The following is a 17,152-nucleotide window of genomic DNA, read 5'->3' as shown; positions in this document are numbered from 1 at the left end:
AGGTAAATATGCCAACGAATTGTTTGATTAACACAAATAAATGTCGAATTCAGCACTGACTTATGACGATGAGGTTTTACAAATTCACGAAACGTTTTACCCCTATGATAATGCATCAACATATATTATCCGAAGTTGCTTGTTTTTGCTGGTTACCAATAAAGGAATGTCTGATTGTAACAATTGACGGTTTAGCGGAATCCACAATGAACGTTTCGTCCTGGGCAATTGCTGGTTATTTAAAATCCTGTAGATGTCTTTTTTTAATGATCAATAACTTTTTAAATCCTATACGTATTAATATTTGATTACGGATGACGTGAAAGAATAAGCTGAAGCAGATCACTGCTGATTTACTATTGACAAAATTGCAGATGTACTTGTAAGCAATTCGAATTTCCCGCGCCCAAAATGACCCAAGATTTATTTAAAGATTTCTTATAGATGACATTGTCTTCTAGGCGGTGAATGTCCAGATTCCAGCCTATACCATAGAGATATTTCTCTATGGCCTATGGACATTTTTTGCTTAATTCAATGTGAACGTTCATATTGAAAAAGGGATTCCACTGTTCCGCTAAACTCAAAGTGAGTGAACAGACTGAACAGACCTATACCTCTTTTTCCATCAAGCAACAAAGCCTATGGTCGCAACTACGTTGACTGACAGAGAATACAGCATGGGTCTGTTCAGTCTGTTCATACTCACTTTGAGTTTAGCGGAACAGTGGAACCCCCTTTTCAATATGAACGTTCACATTGAATTAAGCAAAAAATGTCTATGTGAACAGCTCCGTAGGAATAAAATCTATAGATTATGATGAATACCTGTAGCTATAGCGCTGAAGCCTAAATTCCGATCATGTGCCTGATTTACCATGCGTGCTATGCAGATTATGGAGTTTATCGGCCGTGCAGATAAGGAAGAATTAAATTACGGTCACATATATTTAACCCAACACGGAAATATATAATGTTTTCAACAGTTTTGGCTAGGTTACTGGGGCAGCCTACGATGGACCCTAAACTCACCCCGTGATGCGCCTAATAGGGTTCCAATTAGGCAGCCTAAGGGGGACCCCATTAACTAAGGTGGCAAACCCATTAAAATGTCTGATCGGGAAAATGTAACTATATGTATATATAGATATTTCTTGTGAGAAGCCGTTGACACCTTGCTTTTGCGGCAAGTTTACAATTTTTACGGCCACTTTTTGCAAAAAAATGAAGACCGCTAGATGGCGCTGATCCAAATAATTATTACTACTCTTGTGATAGAGCCGTGTAATCGGTGATAAACCAGCCGCAACAAATATCAGATATCCTAATATGTAACATTATTGATATGACATAAAAAATTGTCGTTGTCTGTGCTATTTGCGGCAAGTATACAATTTGTCTTTTACCTGAAAATCGACCTTTAAAAGTATAAATATATAGTTTATATATATATATATATATATATATATATATATATATATATATATATATATATATATATATATATATATATATATATATATTAACAAATCTCTTTTCCACGTAACGATGTAACAATTATAAGCTGTACTTATAAGTATACTTAAGTAAATGAAATAGAAACCGTCTGCTTTGCAACTTAATTGTTGTGTGCGCGCTTTCGTGCACTCGTACATGTTTTTGTGCACTCGTACCTCGTACTTACGTGTTTTTTGTGAACTCCTCAGTCCTCATACTTGTCTTGTGCGTGTTTATGCGTTTTTATGCAGATGTCGTCGTGACCGGGCTTCCGTAGTCCGTCCGTATACTTACGTATCGTATCGGAGAATCAGAATCGTGAGTACATATATAAATATAGCGGAGCGGACAGTACAGCGTCGGAAACATCGGACTCCGAAGATTTAATTGGGAGTCAAAGTTTTGGAGTCAGGCCTTGAAGACGTCGAGATTGAGAATTGAGACTATACTATACGAATGACTATAAGCCGCGGAGGTGACCGAATAAGATATAAATTGAGTAAAGAACGAAAAGGTGATAGTACATCCTCTACTCTTGCAATGTTACTATACACTATGAGTCAACAAGCTCAACACGCTCCATTCTAAGTTAACGTATGGGGTTGGGCTTATCATACATTTAAATCAGTTACTGGTGTGGAAAATTGTAAAGAAAGTATCATATGTACTGTGCGTTAGTAATACTTTACACTTCAGTCGAGTCGGTAAATTTTGTTTTCTCCGAATCTTTGAACGGCTATATATTAAAATAGTCCCGTATGTATACAGTGGATGTGCTTTTGTGCTTAGTGCAAGTTATTATAGATAAAAGTAGTAAGTACTCGAAGATTTAAGATTTCAAGGTCTGGATGGTTGTCCATTGTAAATTTGATACTCTGATTCTCGTGTGTATTTATCAGACTTATCAACAGATGAGCTTCTATACGTCTATGTGAGAGCTTATCAGGGTGCAACACAACAAGCAATAGTATATGATGTTTTCACCAATGAAAAGACGAATTTTTAATGTTTTTTTTTTTTACTGCTACATCAGCTTTTGAATAGTAGATAAATACACACAAGTATTGTATACCTACTTCTTCTTGTAAGCATGTATAGGCGTTTATAGTCTCGTTTGATTCATCGTACTCATTGTATAATATAAGTATAAATGTATGACGTATGTATCACGCTTGCAGAAAAAACTTTCGCTTTACTTTACTTCTATACATCAAGTATAATGGACATTCTCATCAGCTCTACATTTTGCCCTGCACTTTTCTGCTTGCAATTAACTCTTTTTTTTCCTTGATCGAATGGTATCTCTCCTTTTTCCTGAAGAGAAGCGCCCATAAGTTTAATCTACGTAGATATATCTCGTAATCTGCACTTTTGTGGTAATTCCAATATATCTATCCTTATAGTATCTGTTTATATAGCACTTACCATGGCCACTCAACAGACTAAAGATGTAATATACTGTATAGATAAAAATGTCGAGCACCATCATCTCAGTTTGTGAAAGTCTGAGAGTTGGGCTGCAACATTTGTTTTGGCGATTTTTTATTTGACACTGCACCAAGTTTACCTGGATATTATTCGTTGCGAGAGTGAGCGTAGTTTTTTTGGAGTCGAGACCTGTCTACGAGAACTAGTATCTGCTAGTCTTATATATTGAGCAAGCCAAGTCTTGTGTGTTTGCTTGACAAAATAACAAATGAGCAACACGGTGCTGTTATTGTATACTTACTTACCCACTTACTTTAAAACACTAAATCGTTCGTGGTTCATATGATGTGGTTGAACATATTATTATGGAGTAATCAGGAGTATAAGTATCATGAGCACCGTTTTTAATCACTCAATTTAGCAGCTGTTTTAGCGTCTAACTCATTTAATTATTTGCAGAGTAAAAGAAAAGATATAAATAATGTTTCCGTAATTTAAGGATTGAATTTTTTTTTTCCCTACAATAACTACATTAATTAAGAATTATTTAGCAAAAATTAAAAAGTACATGTGTACGTGTCGTGAAAATTTTTTTATGAAAAAACGTTATATTTTCTTATCTGTGGAGTAGTGGATGGAAAAGTACCACAGTAAAACTCGGTCTTTTATTGTCGTAATTGTATCCATTTAAACTTAAGCAATTAATATAGCCTTGAAACAGCAATAATTAATAAAGAACTAAGCTGACCGAACAATATCTAAATACTGCAACACTTTTATATAAAAAGTAATAGATGACCCTCATGAGTTTTTTTATACAAATTTCAATGTTAGAAAATGAGTCATCAGCTGATGACAAAAAATTTATCAAAATTTTACGCGATTCTGATAAGAAATCAATTAACATGCGTCGTATGTACACGACTAGTTCAAACTGAATTTTTTTTTTCTTTTCATTATTTGAATGTAAATCTTAAGATTTTACTCCTAATTTTGTCAATTCACTTTGTAGGTTACAAAAATTTACAGTTGAATGCTTGAGTACTAATTGTCTCTGAAAGGCAAGAATGACAGTTTGGTGAACCAATTAGCGTTGAAGAATGGTGAAGGACAACGAATTAGGATCAGCAGGATGCAGTGGCATAAACTCAAGGCAACGGAGGCTAATTCCACGCTTCTCTCTCAGAAGACTACCATATTCACTTCCAATTATAGGTCGTCGAATTTCCAGGCCTCCTCCATCTGGAAACAGAAATACCAAAGGTGTTATTTTATTACATTTCGATTAATGTTCCAATCGTGATTGGGAAATCAAGATAAATCTCAGGTATTGTTTCAGGAAAAGAATCATTGAACAAGCCGCAAGATATAGAGAAAGGTGAAGCTAAAATTAATAATGGTTCAGGCCATGTGCAATATCATTCCGGAGACTTGCATAGAACATTCAGTAAAGGATCTGTTCTTTCAGCGGTTGCAGGAAAAGTAATGAGGCTTCTGTAATTGCCCTATTTAATGTCTATAAAAAACTACTGTAATATTTAAACATTTATATAACTATTTCAGAGCAACGAAAATGGGATCATAGAATGTCCTCTGTGCCTGGCAGAGCTTCCAGCAGAATTGTTTCCTACAATACAGTCATGTCATCACCGTAGCTGTTATGACTGCTTTCAACAGTATTTGAAAGTTGAAATATCTGAATCTAGAGTCAACATAGCTTGCCCAGAATGTACAGAACCTTTACACCCAAATGGTACGTACAGAATCATTCGTCTCATTGTATTATGCGGTAAAATTGCTTAAAACCTCAAAGTTTTCATAATTATCATGCGTGTCGATGTAGATATTCGAATGATTCTCAATGATCAAGTTCAATTGGAAAAGTACGAAGATTTCATGGTGAGACGAGTATTGGCAGTTGAACCGGATGCAAGATGGTGTCCAGCACCAGATTGCAGCTATGCTGTGATCGCTTCTGGCTGTGCCTCGTGTCCAAAGCTGCGGTGCGAAAGACCTGGTTGTGACTCCTGCTTTTGCTATCACTGCAAAGCTCGATGGCATCCAAACCAAACATGCGACGCTGCACGAGCACAGCGTGCACAGTATTATGAACGTAATTCACCCCTCAATTTTAATCAAATCGATGCTCAACAGAGTAAGTTGATTGTTTTTGAGTATTTTTATACTTGAAAAATTTCACTTTGAATGTTATTTTAAACTAGGGGATGATATTAAACCTTGCCCTCGCTGTCAAGTGCTCATTTTTAAAATGGACGACGGCAGTTGCAATCATATGACGTGCGCTGTGTGCGCAGCGGAGTTTTGTTGGCTCTGCATGAAAGAAATCAGTGATCTCCACTATCTTAGGTAATATTCAATTTAAGAGATTGAAATTATTTGAAATTCGTACGAAAAAAATTAAAACGATAACGACTTTCTTCTTCAGTCCTTCTGGTTGCACGTTTTGGGGTAAAAAGCCATGGTCCCGTAAAAAGAAAATTCTCTGGCAGCTAGGAACATTAGTCGGAGCTCCGGTAGGCATTGGCCTTGTAGCTGGTATTGCCGTGCCTGCCATAATCATAGGTATGATCAAATTATTCCATGCTTTCAAAAACCTCAGTTTCTTCTTCAAATGGCTTTAAGTGTGTAACTCTAATCGATTTCTACAGGTATCCCTGTATGGGTTGGACGAAAATTGTATACCAGGTACAAAAAAGTCAATAAGCACAAAAGAAATGCATTTGTCGCTGGCGGAGTCACGGCATCGGTAAGTTTGTTTAAAATATTTACTTTTTTAATAATTTTTCTGGCTCATGTTATCACTACTTAGAAAGTTAATAATAACTGATGTTATTAATATATTGACACAACACCTGACCCCACAATAGTAAGTTTTTATGTAGTCCTATGAGTAATTATTTTAACCATCAAGATTGTCTGTCCAGAAAAACTTTGTTTCTACTAATTTTTGTCATGTTATTCCAATCTAGTCAATATCTATTGAATTTTTTAAATAGGAACTTTTAGATATTATTACTTAAAATTACATATTTAATATTATTGCAAATCGATAAAAAATACTTCTATTCTAATAGTAACACAATTTAACAGTCAATATTTTCTCAAAGTGGAAAATACTCGCGTTAATCCTAAACTTTTGATGATACGATTTTCAAAAAGAAAAAAAAAATTAAATGATATTTCTTAAGATAAAATGATATTATGTTTAAAAAAAAAAACTTCAATATTTGGAACAAAATTACCGAAATTTAAGTATATTCTACTGAGACAGATTTTCCTCGTCTAATACTTTTTTTCGTTTTGTACAAGGACTTATCATAAATATGTTGAGACTCTATCGAACTTTTAATAAAGTTTTATTTCAATTATAATAAATTCGAATACATCGCAGAAAACAAACAGCAGGCGATATGACCATGTCTTATCGATATTTGAAGAAATTCTTGTGATTTACAGGTATGTGATGAGCATCGATAAATACGTATAAAATTTTCAATTCGCTATGAAGCAGCGAAAAAGAGTAAAATATTACAATTAAGTATGTATGTATGCACGAAAATTTGAACGCAAACAACAATGTTAGATAAGGATCGCTCTGCTTAAAAAATTGTTTTAAAACATACTGCAATTTATTATCCACGCTTTGATTAATCAGACAACGCTTAATTAACGATTGGCATTATGATTCATCGATATCATTTCAACGTGGTTTTTATATCACTTTTTTTTTCTCATTAATACGTTAATGATTCGTTACGATTAATCAACTCTATAACCACCTGTTACGTGTCAAGTGGCTCGCTAATTGTCGATACTCTTATTCTAATTTCGTGTGTGCATGGACTGTTCTTGAAACAGCAGTACCTAATAATCGTGATTTGATATTTTTTTACCATATGTATAGCGTAGCTTTTAAAAGTGAAATAAAATGAGCTCTTTGGGATACGGTGCATTATGTATATGATGCGAGACCTGTTGATGCTGAGTCATTTTTATTTTCCATTCTCGGTGTAAACATAAACAACAGGTATCGCGAAACGTGTAACATTGAATGTTGATCGTTTCGTATAGTATCTTGTTGTAACAATTTGATTACCAAAGTTCAAAAGGATTTCAGGATGAATGTAATAAAAAGAGAGAGAGAGAGAGAGAGAGACAAGTAAAATCAAGTAAGATCGACTCGCGGCTCGCTCCAGTGGCTTCTCATCGCAGTCGCACGAAGAAAATTCGAAGGACGTGCATGCGTCGCACACACGGCCTTGTCGCACAACCAATCGCCTTTCTCTCTCTTTCTTTTCCTTTTGTATACACATATGCTTTGACGTGCGCTTCGTGGCGGAAAGACTATATCCTATACTGGTATACAATATCGTTCGGGTTTCCGCTCGTCTTTGGAATTCCATGTGGCAAATATAGTAGCGTGACGCGTACGCGCGTGTCACTGGACGATTATTTGTATTTTTTTTTCTTTTTTTTTTTTTTTTCTTCATCAAATACTAATATACTGTGGCTGTAGCCGTGTTTATCCAATGTCACACGATATAATTTTATAGACCTACTACAAAAGCGCATGTTTTATTTTCAATCAAAGAGCTATTTAATCCCATATTACGAGCACAAGGTACTACTTTCTTTTTTTTTTTTTTTTTTTTTTTTTTCTTTTTTTCCATTATTATTAAAGTACTCTATTTTTTATTTTCATGTCGCTTTCTCTTATGTACTTCCAACCGTGAAAACACACAAGCAATAACAAAAAAAAATTAGCTAGATTGTGGTTGCTCTTTGACAACATCACACGTATACAATTTACGAAGAAACATCAGAAAAACACAATTGGGCAACGCGGTCTTTTTTTTTAATTTTTCAAAGAAACGCGCGTACATTGCACCAAATAGAGCCAAAAACGACAGTTGATAAAAAATATAAAACAAACATTCGGCTACTGCAGAGCTATCGCAAAGCGAGAGATAAACGCGCGATTTATTTAAACGATCTTCGCATCGCACGTAAATGTATCATATAAATGTGTGTGTGTATATTCAGACGATATCGTCCAGTACAGGTGGCTTGATAATGTCCCCGATCGCGAGAACTCCGTCGGCGTGCAGGTCCTCGAGCACGTCGATGAGCCGTTGCTCTGTCATGGGGTCCCCGAGGGCAACGTCGACCGAGCCGATGCAGAGCAAGAGCGCGAGGAGCTGCGAGCTTCGGTAGTCCCGATCGAGATCGGCCCGGTTGTAACCGAGCCGGTCGGTGACGTCTAGTCCCAGAGCCGCACAAGTCCCGGTTAAACTCGCCCAGTAGGTGTCGAGGAGGCTCGACGTGTGACGCCGGCGCAACTCGCTCGGGACACTGCTCACCAGGAGCAGGGCCACGTCGTTAGTCGGGCGGCTGTAGGTGACCATCTGCCAATCGAGGATCGCGCATTCGCAGCTCCCGCTGTTGTTACCGTCTTTCTCCGTACCCATGCGAAACAGCAACTGTTTGTGACAATAGTCGTACACAATTAAATATACATACACGTAACATCAACGCCGCGTGCCCATTGAACACAAAATAATTGTGGACTCACGTTGTTGCTCCAAAAGTCCGTGTGGGTGATGAGCGCGATGGGTCCCTCCGGCGCCAGGAGGCTGGCTATCACCTCCTTGGTGCGCGGCCTCAGAGCCAATAGGGCCTCGAGCACCGCTTCCAGGCCCGGCCGGCGTTCCAAGAAGCGCGCCAACTGTGGCAAGCCCCGTTCAACTGCGGTAGAATGACACATGTATGACTTACTTGATGGATAATGATAACAATAACAATAGTAATAGTAATGACGATGATACTGACCGAGCTGCTGGTACGAGTCGGTCGCCCTGGCCGTCTGGAAGAGAAACGGGTAGCGTTCCGAGAGGGACGTGTCCTCCTTGACCTTGAGGGAGAGCGAGAGGGCGTGCACGCGAGCGACGGCCGTGAGGGCGGCCTCGGCTTGCCTGAGGGTCAAGCCGCGCGAGAACTCGGCACCCTTGAAGCCCCGGGAGCTCAAGTTCTCGAGGACGAGGAACGACTCGGGCGGCACGGGACTGTCCTCGGTGCCGCCGGCCGGGCTGTAGTGGGCGTGGATGCAACGCGGGATCGGCAGCTTGGTCGTGCTCGCCGAGTTGAGCTTGTTCTGGCGCTGGAAGACCTCGAGGTCCGGCACCACCTACATATACATTTCGGATGTACGATACACGTTGTTTGAGCACGGAATTTCACCGGTTGCAGTGCAATAGAAAAACAAGTCCCCGCACGAGTTTGCGTCGAGATGAAACGGAAAAAAAGAGAGAATCCATAAACGATGTTAATGTTATCTAACGAGACATTTTTTGCAGGATAGAACTTGTGTCGGATGAAAAGAAAAAAAAAAACTATAGCGCGTCCAGAGTTGTGAGTTAGCATGGAATGAGGGTAAAACTAGACCGATCCGGTGAATGATGCATAGGTATAATATGTGCAGTCTTGGCTCTCACCTGGGTGTAAAACCTGATCTCCCTGAGATCGAACTGCGCCTCGGTGACGAAGAACCGACTGTAGGGATCCTGGGGTAGCCGTTTGACGATCAAGCTGAGCTGTCTGACCGGGTGGTCGGTCGCGAGTCGGTACTCGAGGTTGACGGCGAGTATGTCACTGAGCACGCTCTCACCGGCGCTGCAGCCCGGCCTCACCTGGTACTCGACGACGCTCGGTCTGGCCAACTCGTTATTTATCTGCTCCTCGTCTTTCTTCCCCTCCGGTTCCTCCCTCGCCCCGGTCTCCTTCAGCCGTACGTGGTGCTCCTGCAGTATGCCCTCCAGCCACTCCCTCGTTATGCTCCACTCGGCGGCGCACGAGTCCTCCGTTATTCCCCCGTCCTCGCTGTCCGACATTGCTGATTGTCGTTCTATACTCGAATTAACAACAAACGCCCCCTCGGTTCTCCTTTGTCCTTCTCGATTCTCCCGTGCCACCCATGCGATACACCTTACTTTACGTTCGATGATCAACGAAAACAATAAAAAAAAAAAATAGCTGTTCTGTAGACTCGCGTCCTGTCTCGGATTTTTTACACCACACCCCTGCGCCCGTCGTCGTTAGCGAGCACCATCATCGTAGACAACGGCGTGTCATTGAACTCGAATCGAAACAACGATAACGGGGGTCAGGGATCTCGTCGAGGTCAATGATTCCGCACCGGCTTTATACGTACGCATACACAGTTGAGTGTGTATATGTATTACTCGAGAACTTCCATGGAAGACAACTATAACAACGACCAGCGTTGCTTCCCTTGTGATTGTTTGTAAAACGGGTGGATCTTTGCGGCTTATCGCGGCTCGTGCGCTTGAATCACCAACATGATGCTTCGTTCGGTTCTCTGGGGCGCGGGATCATCGTCCTCGCTGACGTTTAAACGCGTCCTACAGGGCACGGGTGTGTAAATACGCGTGTCCCATCCTTCACACGAGAATCAAACCGTCGGTTGAGGTGTACACGCGGCACCGATGCTACTTACACCACTCGGTCCATGGGTGGGACTGGCGATGGGGATGGAAAAGCTCGCACCGCACCCCTCCGTCCCCATCGGCGCATGCTCAGGGTGCAATATACGATGGCGAGCCGGTGATTGCTGTGTGTATATGGGTACACGTTGTCCACCGCCGCGAGAGCTTTTCTCTTTTCCTCCCTTGCCGCCTGCTGCTGCGCAATCAATATTCCATCTCTCCTATATACGGGTGATGCCTGCAGTCTAGGAACTGTATTTTTATTTTTCATATGTATGTACGTAGGTGTACGAGGGAGGTCCTTGTAGGGACGATGAGCGTCTTATACGATTCTCATCCTTTTAGCGGCTGAGCTGGGATTCGTTTGGAAAACGTCGAAAAAAAAAAAAAAAAAAATTCAGAAAGTGTCGTCATTCGGTATGATGGTTTTTTTTTCGCCTTAATTCTCAACTTTTTTTTTATCAGAGTTTAAAGGTACGGGGATTTCGAGAGGAGCCAATTTTCGGTATACGTTATAGTTGCGTCTACATATTGTACAATATAGACGTCTCCAGGGAAGCAAGGATACGTCTCGATTTTTTGGCACAGAAAACACTTTCCTATAGCATAATATGTTGTTTTTTTTCCAGAATGTGTATATATACCGTCGCGTTAGTTGAATATCAACACCTTTGAGGATTTCCTATGGCTTACCTATAGTTCTCTCTTACCATTTCTTTACATTGACAATTCCATCGTTTAGGAACAATCTGTATCTTGATACCTTTATTGTTAATAGCAGGGCTGACACTTGCGTCGAGTTTTCCCAGGAAAAAGACGTTGTCCCGATATGTATGATGGCTGCTCTTTCACGCGATACACGCAAAAGAGACGAACCTTTAGAGAGAAAAACTCCCATTTGCTTGCAGATCCTGATATCACCAGTACTGGCAGGCTTGGCAGTGGGCATCGGCGTGCCGATTCTACTGTTTTACGTCTACGGCGTGGTACCGGTCTCATTGTGCCGTAGCGGTGGCTGTGGCGTTTCGACCAGCGGCTCCGGCGTACGATTCGACTTTGACGACGAGAACGAGCTCATGGGTGCCCTCGGAGCCCGGAACACCGGAGGTAGTATATGGAATTTCACGAACGATGACGTATGCTCTCAAATCAAAAAGAGTTTAATTTTTTTTGCCCGTAACTTTGCTAAGACTTCGCTCCATGGTATTTTTTCGAACAATTCGAGTAAACGCTATGGTTCATAGAAGTAGAAAAAACTCTTGACGATGAAATTATTCACTTGCTCATAATCATCGTAAAAAGGGGGAAAAAAATTTCACTTTGCTCTCCCCGCGCTCACTTTCTCATCCTGCACTATACTAGCATATAAATAAACAAACAAATCCTAATCTCATTCTAGACGCAGCCTCCATAGACGTAGCGAGTCACCGAGGCGGAAACCCGTCGATCGGAGAGGCCTCTCTCTCGCTGGGTAGCGGCAGCCAACTGGAGAAACTAGGCCGCGAGAACGACCGCGAAAGCGCGAGCAACGTTGCCCTCGCCGGCGTAAGCATCGCGGGAAGCATCGCCTCGAGCGTCCTCCCCGGTGGCCAGAGGTACACACTATCCTATCATGGTCGTTGTTGTTTAAAAAAAAATGTAACGACAACGGCTCTATCCCTACAGGTTGGAGGTTCAGGCGGACGTGACGTCAACACAGCGCTTTAGTCTTTGTAGCGAGACAGCCTCGGCAACGACGAGCCTCTCGGAAAAGTCCGTCAACGCATCCATCGCCCCGGACGACGGAGCAGCATCAACTCGTGCCCTCGCTGGCTCCGTTCTCAACATGAAGCTAGTACCTGACGCATCGGCCGAGGGCTCAGCTCCTGCAGCGTCTGTTGCTGCGACCTCCGCGACGACGACTGTCACGAGTACGGTGGCAGCTTCTATTGCTGCCACGACCCAGATGGACTCCTCCTCCGGCCAGGCGACCTCGCTCAGCTCGCTCGAGGAGATCGCGCCCGGTAGTCTGGCCAAGAGGACGCGACGTAGGCCGGCTGGCAATAACAATAACACCAGCGACAAGCAACAGCAGCAAAACAGCGATGCGAGCAGTGGCTGGACTAGCGCCGAGGATGGGAGCAGCGAGCGGGTCAGGTTCGATCACCACGTGAGCTTTATCGAGGCTGACCAGGGGGTGGTCGCTAACGATAGTGTCGATACTGCTGTCACTGCTGTCACTGGCGGTGGTTGTGGTAGTGGTGGCGCCAAGGGACCCGCCAGTCGGCGCAAAAGGAGTACCAGCAGGGAGCTCGAGAAGGAAGCCGTAGCCGTTGCTGCTACAGCAGCCGGTGCTAGTGAGGACGACGCGCGCCGAACTCTGAGGTTCCTACGACGTCTTTTCTCGCGATAAACACGTCTTCCGACGCGACTATTGATCAGCTTCTGGTGAGAAAGTTTAAAATTGCGATCCAATGGAAATTAAGTTATTTAACCGATTTGAATTTGATTTTAACTTAATTTTTTTTAATTTTTTATAAACCATTTTTCGAGTCAATAGAGTTTTTTATGCCTATTGAATATTTACTGTATGTCTTCATGGTTATCTTTTTCTATGTATCAAACAATTCTTTTTCCAGTATTATATATTACTTTTACTACTTCTACAACACAAATGTTGTAATTTTCTCACCAAATTTCATTTAAGTACTTCAAGTACTCATAATAAAATCTTGTAAATTAATATTTTGCAGATCCCAGAGTAAAGATATTTTGGAGCCACCTAGAGGGTTGGTGGGACGCGTGAACATTTCATACCTGAGAAATGTCTTTTTTCACGATTTTTCAGCTAGCGAGACACGTTTACCAGTAATTGAGGAGCCATTTTCCATAACGTTCCAGACAAACGCAACGCACGTGGACAATTATCCAGTCGAGTCAGCGGTTGAAGCTGAGTTGGACAAAAACTTAAATTGTTAAAACGTAAAATAAAACCCGTTAACATCAAGGAAGCATAATAATAATAATTGCAAGCGTTATGGGGTAAAAGCTAATTTGGGTTATGATTATCTCTTTCCTACCAAATGCTACAAACAAGAGTAAAATTAGTACTTTTTAAACAGGCCTCACCTCGTTAACACTTCCAAGCATTCTGATATGTATGTACTTTAAGGGCAAAATATAACTGAAGAAGTGTGTTTTTGGAATGACGTGCAAAATTTTTTTGTTCATGTGTGAATGAATGAAATGGTACATGAATAAATTGATCTGTAAAAGTTGGTATAGTTAGTTAAAGCCTTTATAATGTTTGTGGTCTCGTGCATAAGTAGCCGTACATTTATTTGTATGAATACATGATACCGCAGTTCAAAGTGAGATTCGCATTTTATAATAACACAACTTGTGTGATGATCAGGAGTCTGAATTATTGAACACGAAAAAATATGTCGTTGGCGAATTTTAATATCAGTATAAAGTTAATTATAAGATTGAACGCTTTTTTATTCTTTTTAGAAAAGTTGATTTAAATATAATGCAAAAAAAATTTACTGAGACTTTCTCTGACTTCTGACCAGAGATATTGTATAATTACTACGAGTTCTTCAGCTCTGTGAGTAAAAACAATGTATAGCTTTTAATTACGGATGAAAAGAAGTATTAAATTACATGATAAATGTTGAAGTGCTTGAGTAAAATTGAAGCATAACTTGTTCAAACTCCAATGAGTGAATATGAAAAAAAAAAAAAAAAAAAAAAAAAAAAAAAAAAAAAAAAAAGAAACAACGATAATTTTCACAAGAACAATGTGAAAAACTGTTTGACGTTAACAAAAATCATTCAACACCAGAATATTTTGTTACATTGATTAAAAGGAAATATAAACTGCCGTCTTTTTTCACTCTTACGATCAGTGAAAAAACATTGGAAATATAGATCGCATATAGATTTAATGTTATTACTAATGTAAATTATTTAAATAAGTTATATTAAATATAAATATGCCATGTTGTAAAAACAAAATAATTTTTTTGACACGTACAGGGTTTATGTAAGAAAATAACAAATAATGCATTTTTTATTAATCTAATATATATTATAATGATCTACACAAAAACGAAGGAGACTTTTTCATGAGTTCATCTACCTTTATTTTAAACAATTCACTCTGGATCGGTTCATTTGGTTGACAAAGCGGATTTTTCACAACATACTCGATGTACACCTTTAGAGAAAATTATGTACATAACATTTTTAACCAGTGTAAATAATGCAGTTAATAAAAAAAATTTTAAAATACCTACTTGACTGTACAATCTTTGTAACAATTCTCTAACATTTTGAGCCACATTATCAGTGTTTAAAACAAATTTTAGCCCTGATGAAGTTTCAAAGTAGTGAAGTGTATATTTGCTTGTTTTATAACACAGAAAACCCTCTTTGGAATCAAGCGGAGAAATTTTACTGACAAATGACTTGATGGAAAATAACATACCATACATTAATTTTGCTTCCTGTAAAGTTCACAATCATTAAATAACTATTATCGAAAGGTACTGAATTATAATGAATGGAAAAACACCAATGCAGTACTCTGAGATTAAAACTTTCAGGTTATTTGGGTTGATAAGAGCTGAAAAGATAACTCACCTCTTCCTTGGTCATACCGGATTTGTTCAGCCTATTCCATTCCTCATAAAACAAAAGAGTGCCATTTTTTGAGAAAACATACAAATTATGAATCGTCATTCTATATCCAAAGCAGCAGACCAATTATAAATATTTCACTTCAATTTATGAACTTTTGACACACATGTGTGTTTAAAAAAGTGGGCACAGCCAGATTTCACGGTCAGAAGTAACTAAGCCTGGCCTTCAGTGTGTTTGTATGTAAAAATAAACTATATTTTTGTTTCATAACTGTACTTCAGGATAAATTTATGTCACTGATAAAATGACATACATTTGACACGAAGGTCCACTGAATCCTGAATCCATATACTTTTCGTGAACTCCGCCGCGTCTGTCCGTCAGCCGTCAGCTCACAGTGCTCACACGTCATTACGTCATAACGTCAAGTATGGAAGCCCGGTCACGACATCTACATAAAAACACAGAAGCGCGTACAAAAACAAAGTTGCAAAAGCAAACTATTTCATTTAATTAAGTACAGCTTATAATTGTTAGGTACATCGTTACGTGGGAAAGAGATTTGTTTAAAAAAAGAAACATATTATATATATATGTATTTTAACTTTACACATTACTATACTTTTGGAGGTCGATTTTCAGGTAAAAGATGAATTGTAATCTGGCCGCAAATAACACAACAACGTTAATTTTATATTTATTAAAAAAATAGTTGCGGCTGGTTTATACTTGATTACATGGCTCTACTGTAAGTAATAGTTAGTAGTGATTATTCGAATCAGCGCCATCTAGCGTTTCGGATTTCTGAACTAAAAAGTGGCCCTAAACTTCTGAAGGAGAGCTTTAGGCAGTTTAGGCTCTAGAGCCATTTAGCCCATTATAAACCAGCCGCAACTAATTTTATAGATATAAATTAAAAAGTTAATATTGTCTGTGCTATTGGCGTCAAATTTTCAAATATCTTTTACCTGAAAGTATATATATATAAAAGATCGATATTCGGGTAGAAGATAAATTGAAAACTTGCCGCCAACATTGCAAACAACCATAAATTTTTATTTAACATCCATTCAATTAGTTGAGGCTGGTTTATAATTAATTAAATGGCTCTAGGGCCTAAACTTTCTAAAGCTCTACTTTAGAATTTTAGGGACACATTTTAGTTAAGAAATCCACAACGCTAGATGGCGCTGATCCAAATAATCATTACTATACTTATAGCAGAGCCATATAATTGATTATAAACCAGCCGCAACTATTATTGTAGATATGAAATAAAAAGTTAAGGTTGTTTGTTCTATTTGTGGCAAGTTTACAATTTATTTTTTACCCGAAAATCAACCTCCTATAAGTATATTTACACGAATTAATAAACGGCCTCTACTGTGTACACCTGTACAGCTGATGGCACACACACACACACACACACACACACACAGAGTAAATACTGCTTGTAATTCATGCTCTGGTATGTAAGGGTAAATTCATAAATTGTGTCATGGCACTTGTGTTTGCATCTCCAGTTTGCAAATGATAAAACTGTAAGAGTTTATTATTATTATTTGTATTATTATTATTATGAGTAAATAATTTTATAATGCTTCAATCATAATACCATAAAAATATGTACACGTATCATAGTCTTGTCGATAGAAAATTTGATTAATTTTTGGTAACCGATTCGCACTGGCGTCAGGATGCCTAGACACCAGATCGGCCCGGACAATTACCCGACCAAATCGATATATCAATTAGTAGGCTTATCCTTTCCTTAAGGTCAATTATACCTATTCAAGTTGTCAACAAAAGATTGACTCAATTTTCAGAAGCGCAAGTTTCAATCACCTCAATTTAGTAATTTTACGTCACAATGTCCTTAAAAGATCACAAATAATCGTTTAGTTTAATTTTTGATTCACAATCTTGTTGGATAAAAAAATAAAATTTCCATCTTACTAATATACCAAATATTTTATACCAAAAGTAAAAAAAAAAACTCAACAGGACCATGAAAACAAATGCGTTTAAGAATGTGAATAATTTATTAGAAAAAATTTACGCAACAACACTCACACTGT

At 39.1% G+C, this 17,152-nt stretch overlaps 3 protein-coding genes across 3 annotated transcripts; 1 reads left to right on the top strand and 2 right to left on the bottom strand.

Moving 5' to 3' along the window:
• The first annotated feature begins 1,717 nt into the window (after positions 1 to 1,717).
• On the top strand, positions 1,718 to 14,718 carry LOC106636104 (E3 ubiquitin-protein ligase RNF19B). Its single transcript, XM_089589745.1, has 12 exons — positions 1,718 to 2,011; positions 3,938 to 4,188; positions 4,265 to 4,407; positions 4,489 to 4,678; positions 4,769 to 5,080; positions 5,148 to 5,292; positions 5,372 to 5,508; positions 5,595 to 5,692; positions 11,357 to 11,555; positions 11,848 to 12,043; positions 12,114 to 12,836; positions 13,181 to 14,718. The coding sequence occupies exons 2-12, from the start codon at positions 4,026 to 4,028 to the stop codon at positions 13,404 to 13,406; spliced, it is 2,532 nt and encodes an 843-aa protein (XP_089445871.1). The 5' UTR covers positions 1,718 to 2,011; positions 3,938 to 4,025; the 3' UTR covers positions 13,407 to 14,718.
• LOC106636105 (uncharacterized) lies at positions 7,986 to 10,083 on the bottom strand. Its single transcript, XM_014348392.2, has 4 exons — positions 9,438 to 10,083; positions 8,776 to 9,130; positions 8,519 to 8,691; positions 7,986 to 8,426 (listed from the first exon to the last, which is right to left on the bottom strand). Exons 1-4 carry the CDS (start codon positions 9,831 to 9,833, stop codon positions 7,986 to 7,988), a joined length of 1,365 nt encoding a protein of 454 aa, XP_014203878.2. The 5' UTR covers positions 9,834 to 10,083.
• Bet5 (blocked early in transport 5) lies at positions 14,467 to 15,454 on the bottom strand. Its single transcript, XM_014348393.2, has 3 exons — positions 15,075 to 15,454; positions 14,729 to 14,938; positions 14,467 to 14,649 (listed from the first exon to the last, which is right to left on the bottom strand). The coding sequence occupies exons 1-3, from the start codon at positions 15,171 to 15,173 to the stop codon at positions 14,521 to 14,523; spliced, it is 438 nt and encodes a 145-aa protein (XP_014203879.2). The 5' UTR covers positions 15,174 to 15,454; the 3' UTR covers positions 14,467 to 14,520.
• Between the last annotated feature and the right edge of the window lie 1,698 nt (positions 15,455 to 17,152).

Source organism: Copidosoma floridanum, unplaced genomic scaffold (assembly GCF_036245765.1).
Source record: "Copidosoma floridanum isolate Cflo_tuat_1 unplaced genomic scaffold, Cflo_Japanese_pri ptg000009l, whole genome shotgun sequence".
Lineage (NCBI taxonomy): Eukaryota > Metazoa > Arthropoda > Insecta > Hymenoptera > Encyrtidae > Copidosoma > Copidosoma floridanum.
This window is presented reverse-complemented; position numbering and strand designations above follow the sequence as displayed.

What these genes read in the sequence shown, in the direction of transcription:
- LOC106636104 (XM_089589745.1), top strand. Translation starts at nt 4,026, where the DNA reads ATGGTGAAGGACAACGAATTAGGATCAGCAGGATGCAGTGGCATAAAC. An exon ending in TCAAATCGATGCTCAACAGA is followed by an intron (nt 5,081 to 5,147) that starts GTAAGTTGATTG and finishes ATTTTAAACTAG; the next exon opens with GGGATGATATTAAACCTTGC. An exon ending in AGTGATCTCCACTATCTTAG is followed by an intron (nt 5,293 to 5,371) that starts GTAATATTCAAT and finishes TTTCTTCTTCAG; the next exon opens with TCCTTCTGGTTGCACGTTTT.
- LOC106636105 (XM_014348392.2), bottom strand. Translation starts at nt 9,833, where the DNA reads ATGTCGGACAGCGAGGACGGGGGAATAACGGAGGACTCGTGCGCCGCC. An exon ending in AGATCAGGTTTTACACCCAG is followed by an intron (nt 9,131 to 9,437) that starts GTGAGAGCCAAG and finishes ATGTATATGTAG; the next exon opens with GTGGTGCCGGACCTCGAGGT. An exon ending in CGGACTTTTGGAGCAACAAC is followed by an intron (nt 8,427 to 8,518) that starts GTGAGTCCACAA and finishes TGTCACAAACAG; the next exon opens with TTGCTGTTTCGCATGGGTAC.
- Bet5 (XM_014348393.2), bottom strand. Translation starts at nt 15,173, where the DNA reads ATGACGATTCATAATTTGTATGTTTTCTCAAAAAATGGCACTCTTTTG. An exon ending in CCGGTATGACCAAGGAAGAG is followed by an intron (nt 14,939 to 15,074) that starts GTGAGTTATCTT and finishes TGAACTTTACAG; the next exon opens with GAAGCAAAATTAATGTATGG. An exon ending in TACAAAGATTGTACAGTCAA is followed by an intron (nt 14,650 to 14,728) that starts GTAGGTATTTTA and finishes TTTTCTCTAAAG; the next exon opens with GTGTACATCGAGTATGTTGT.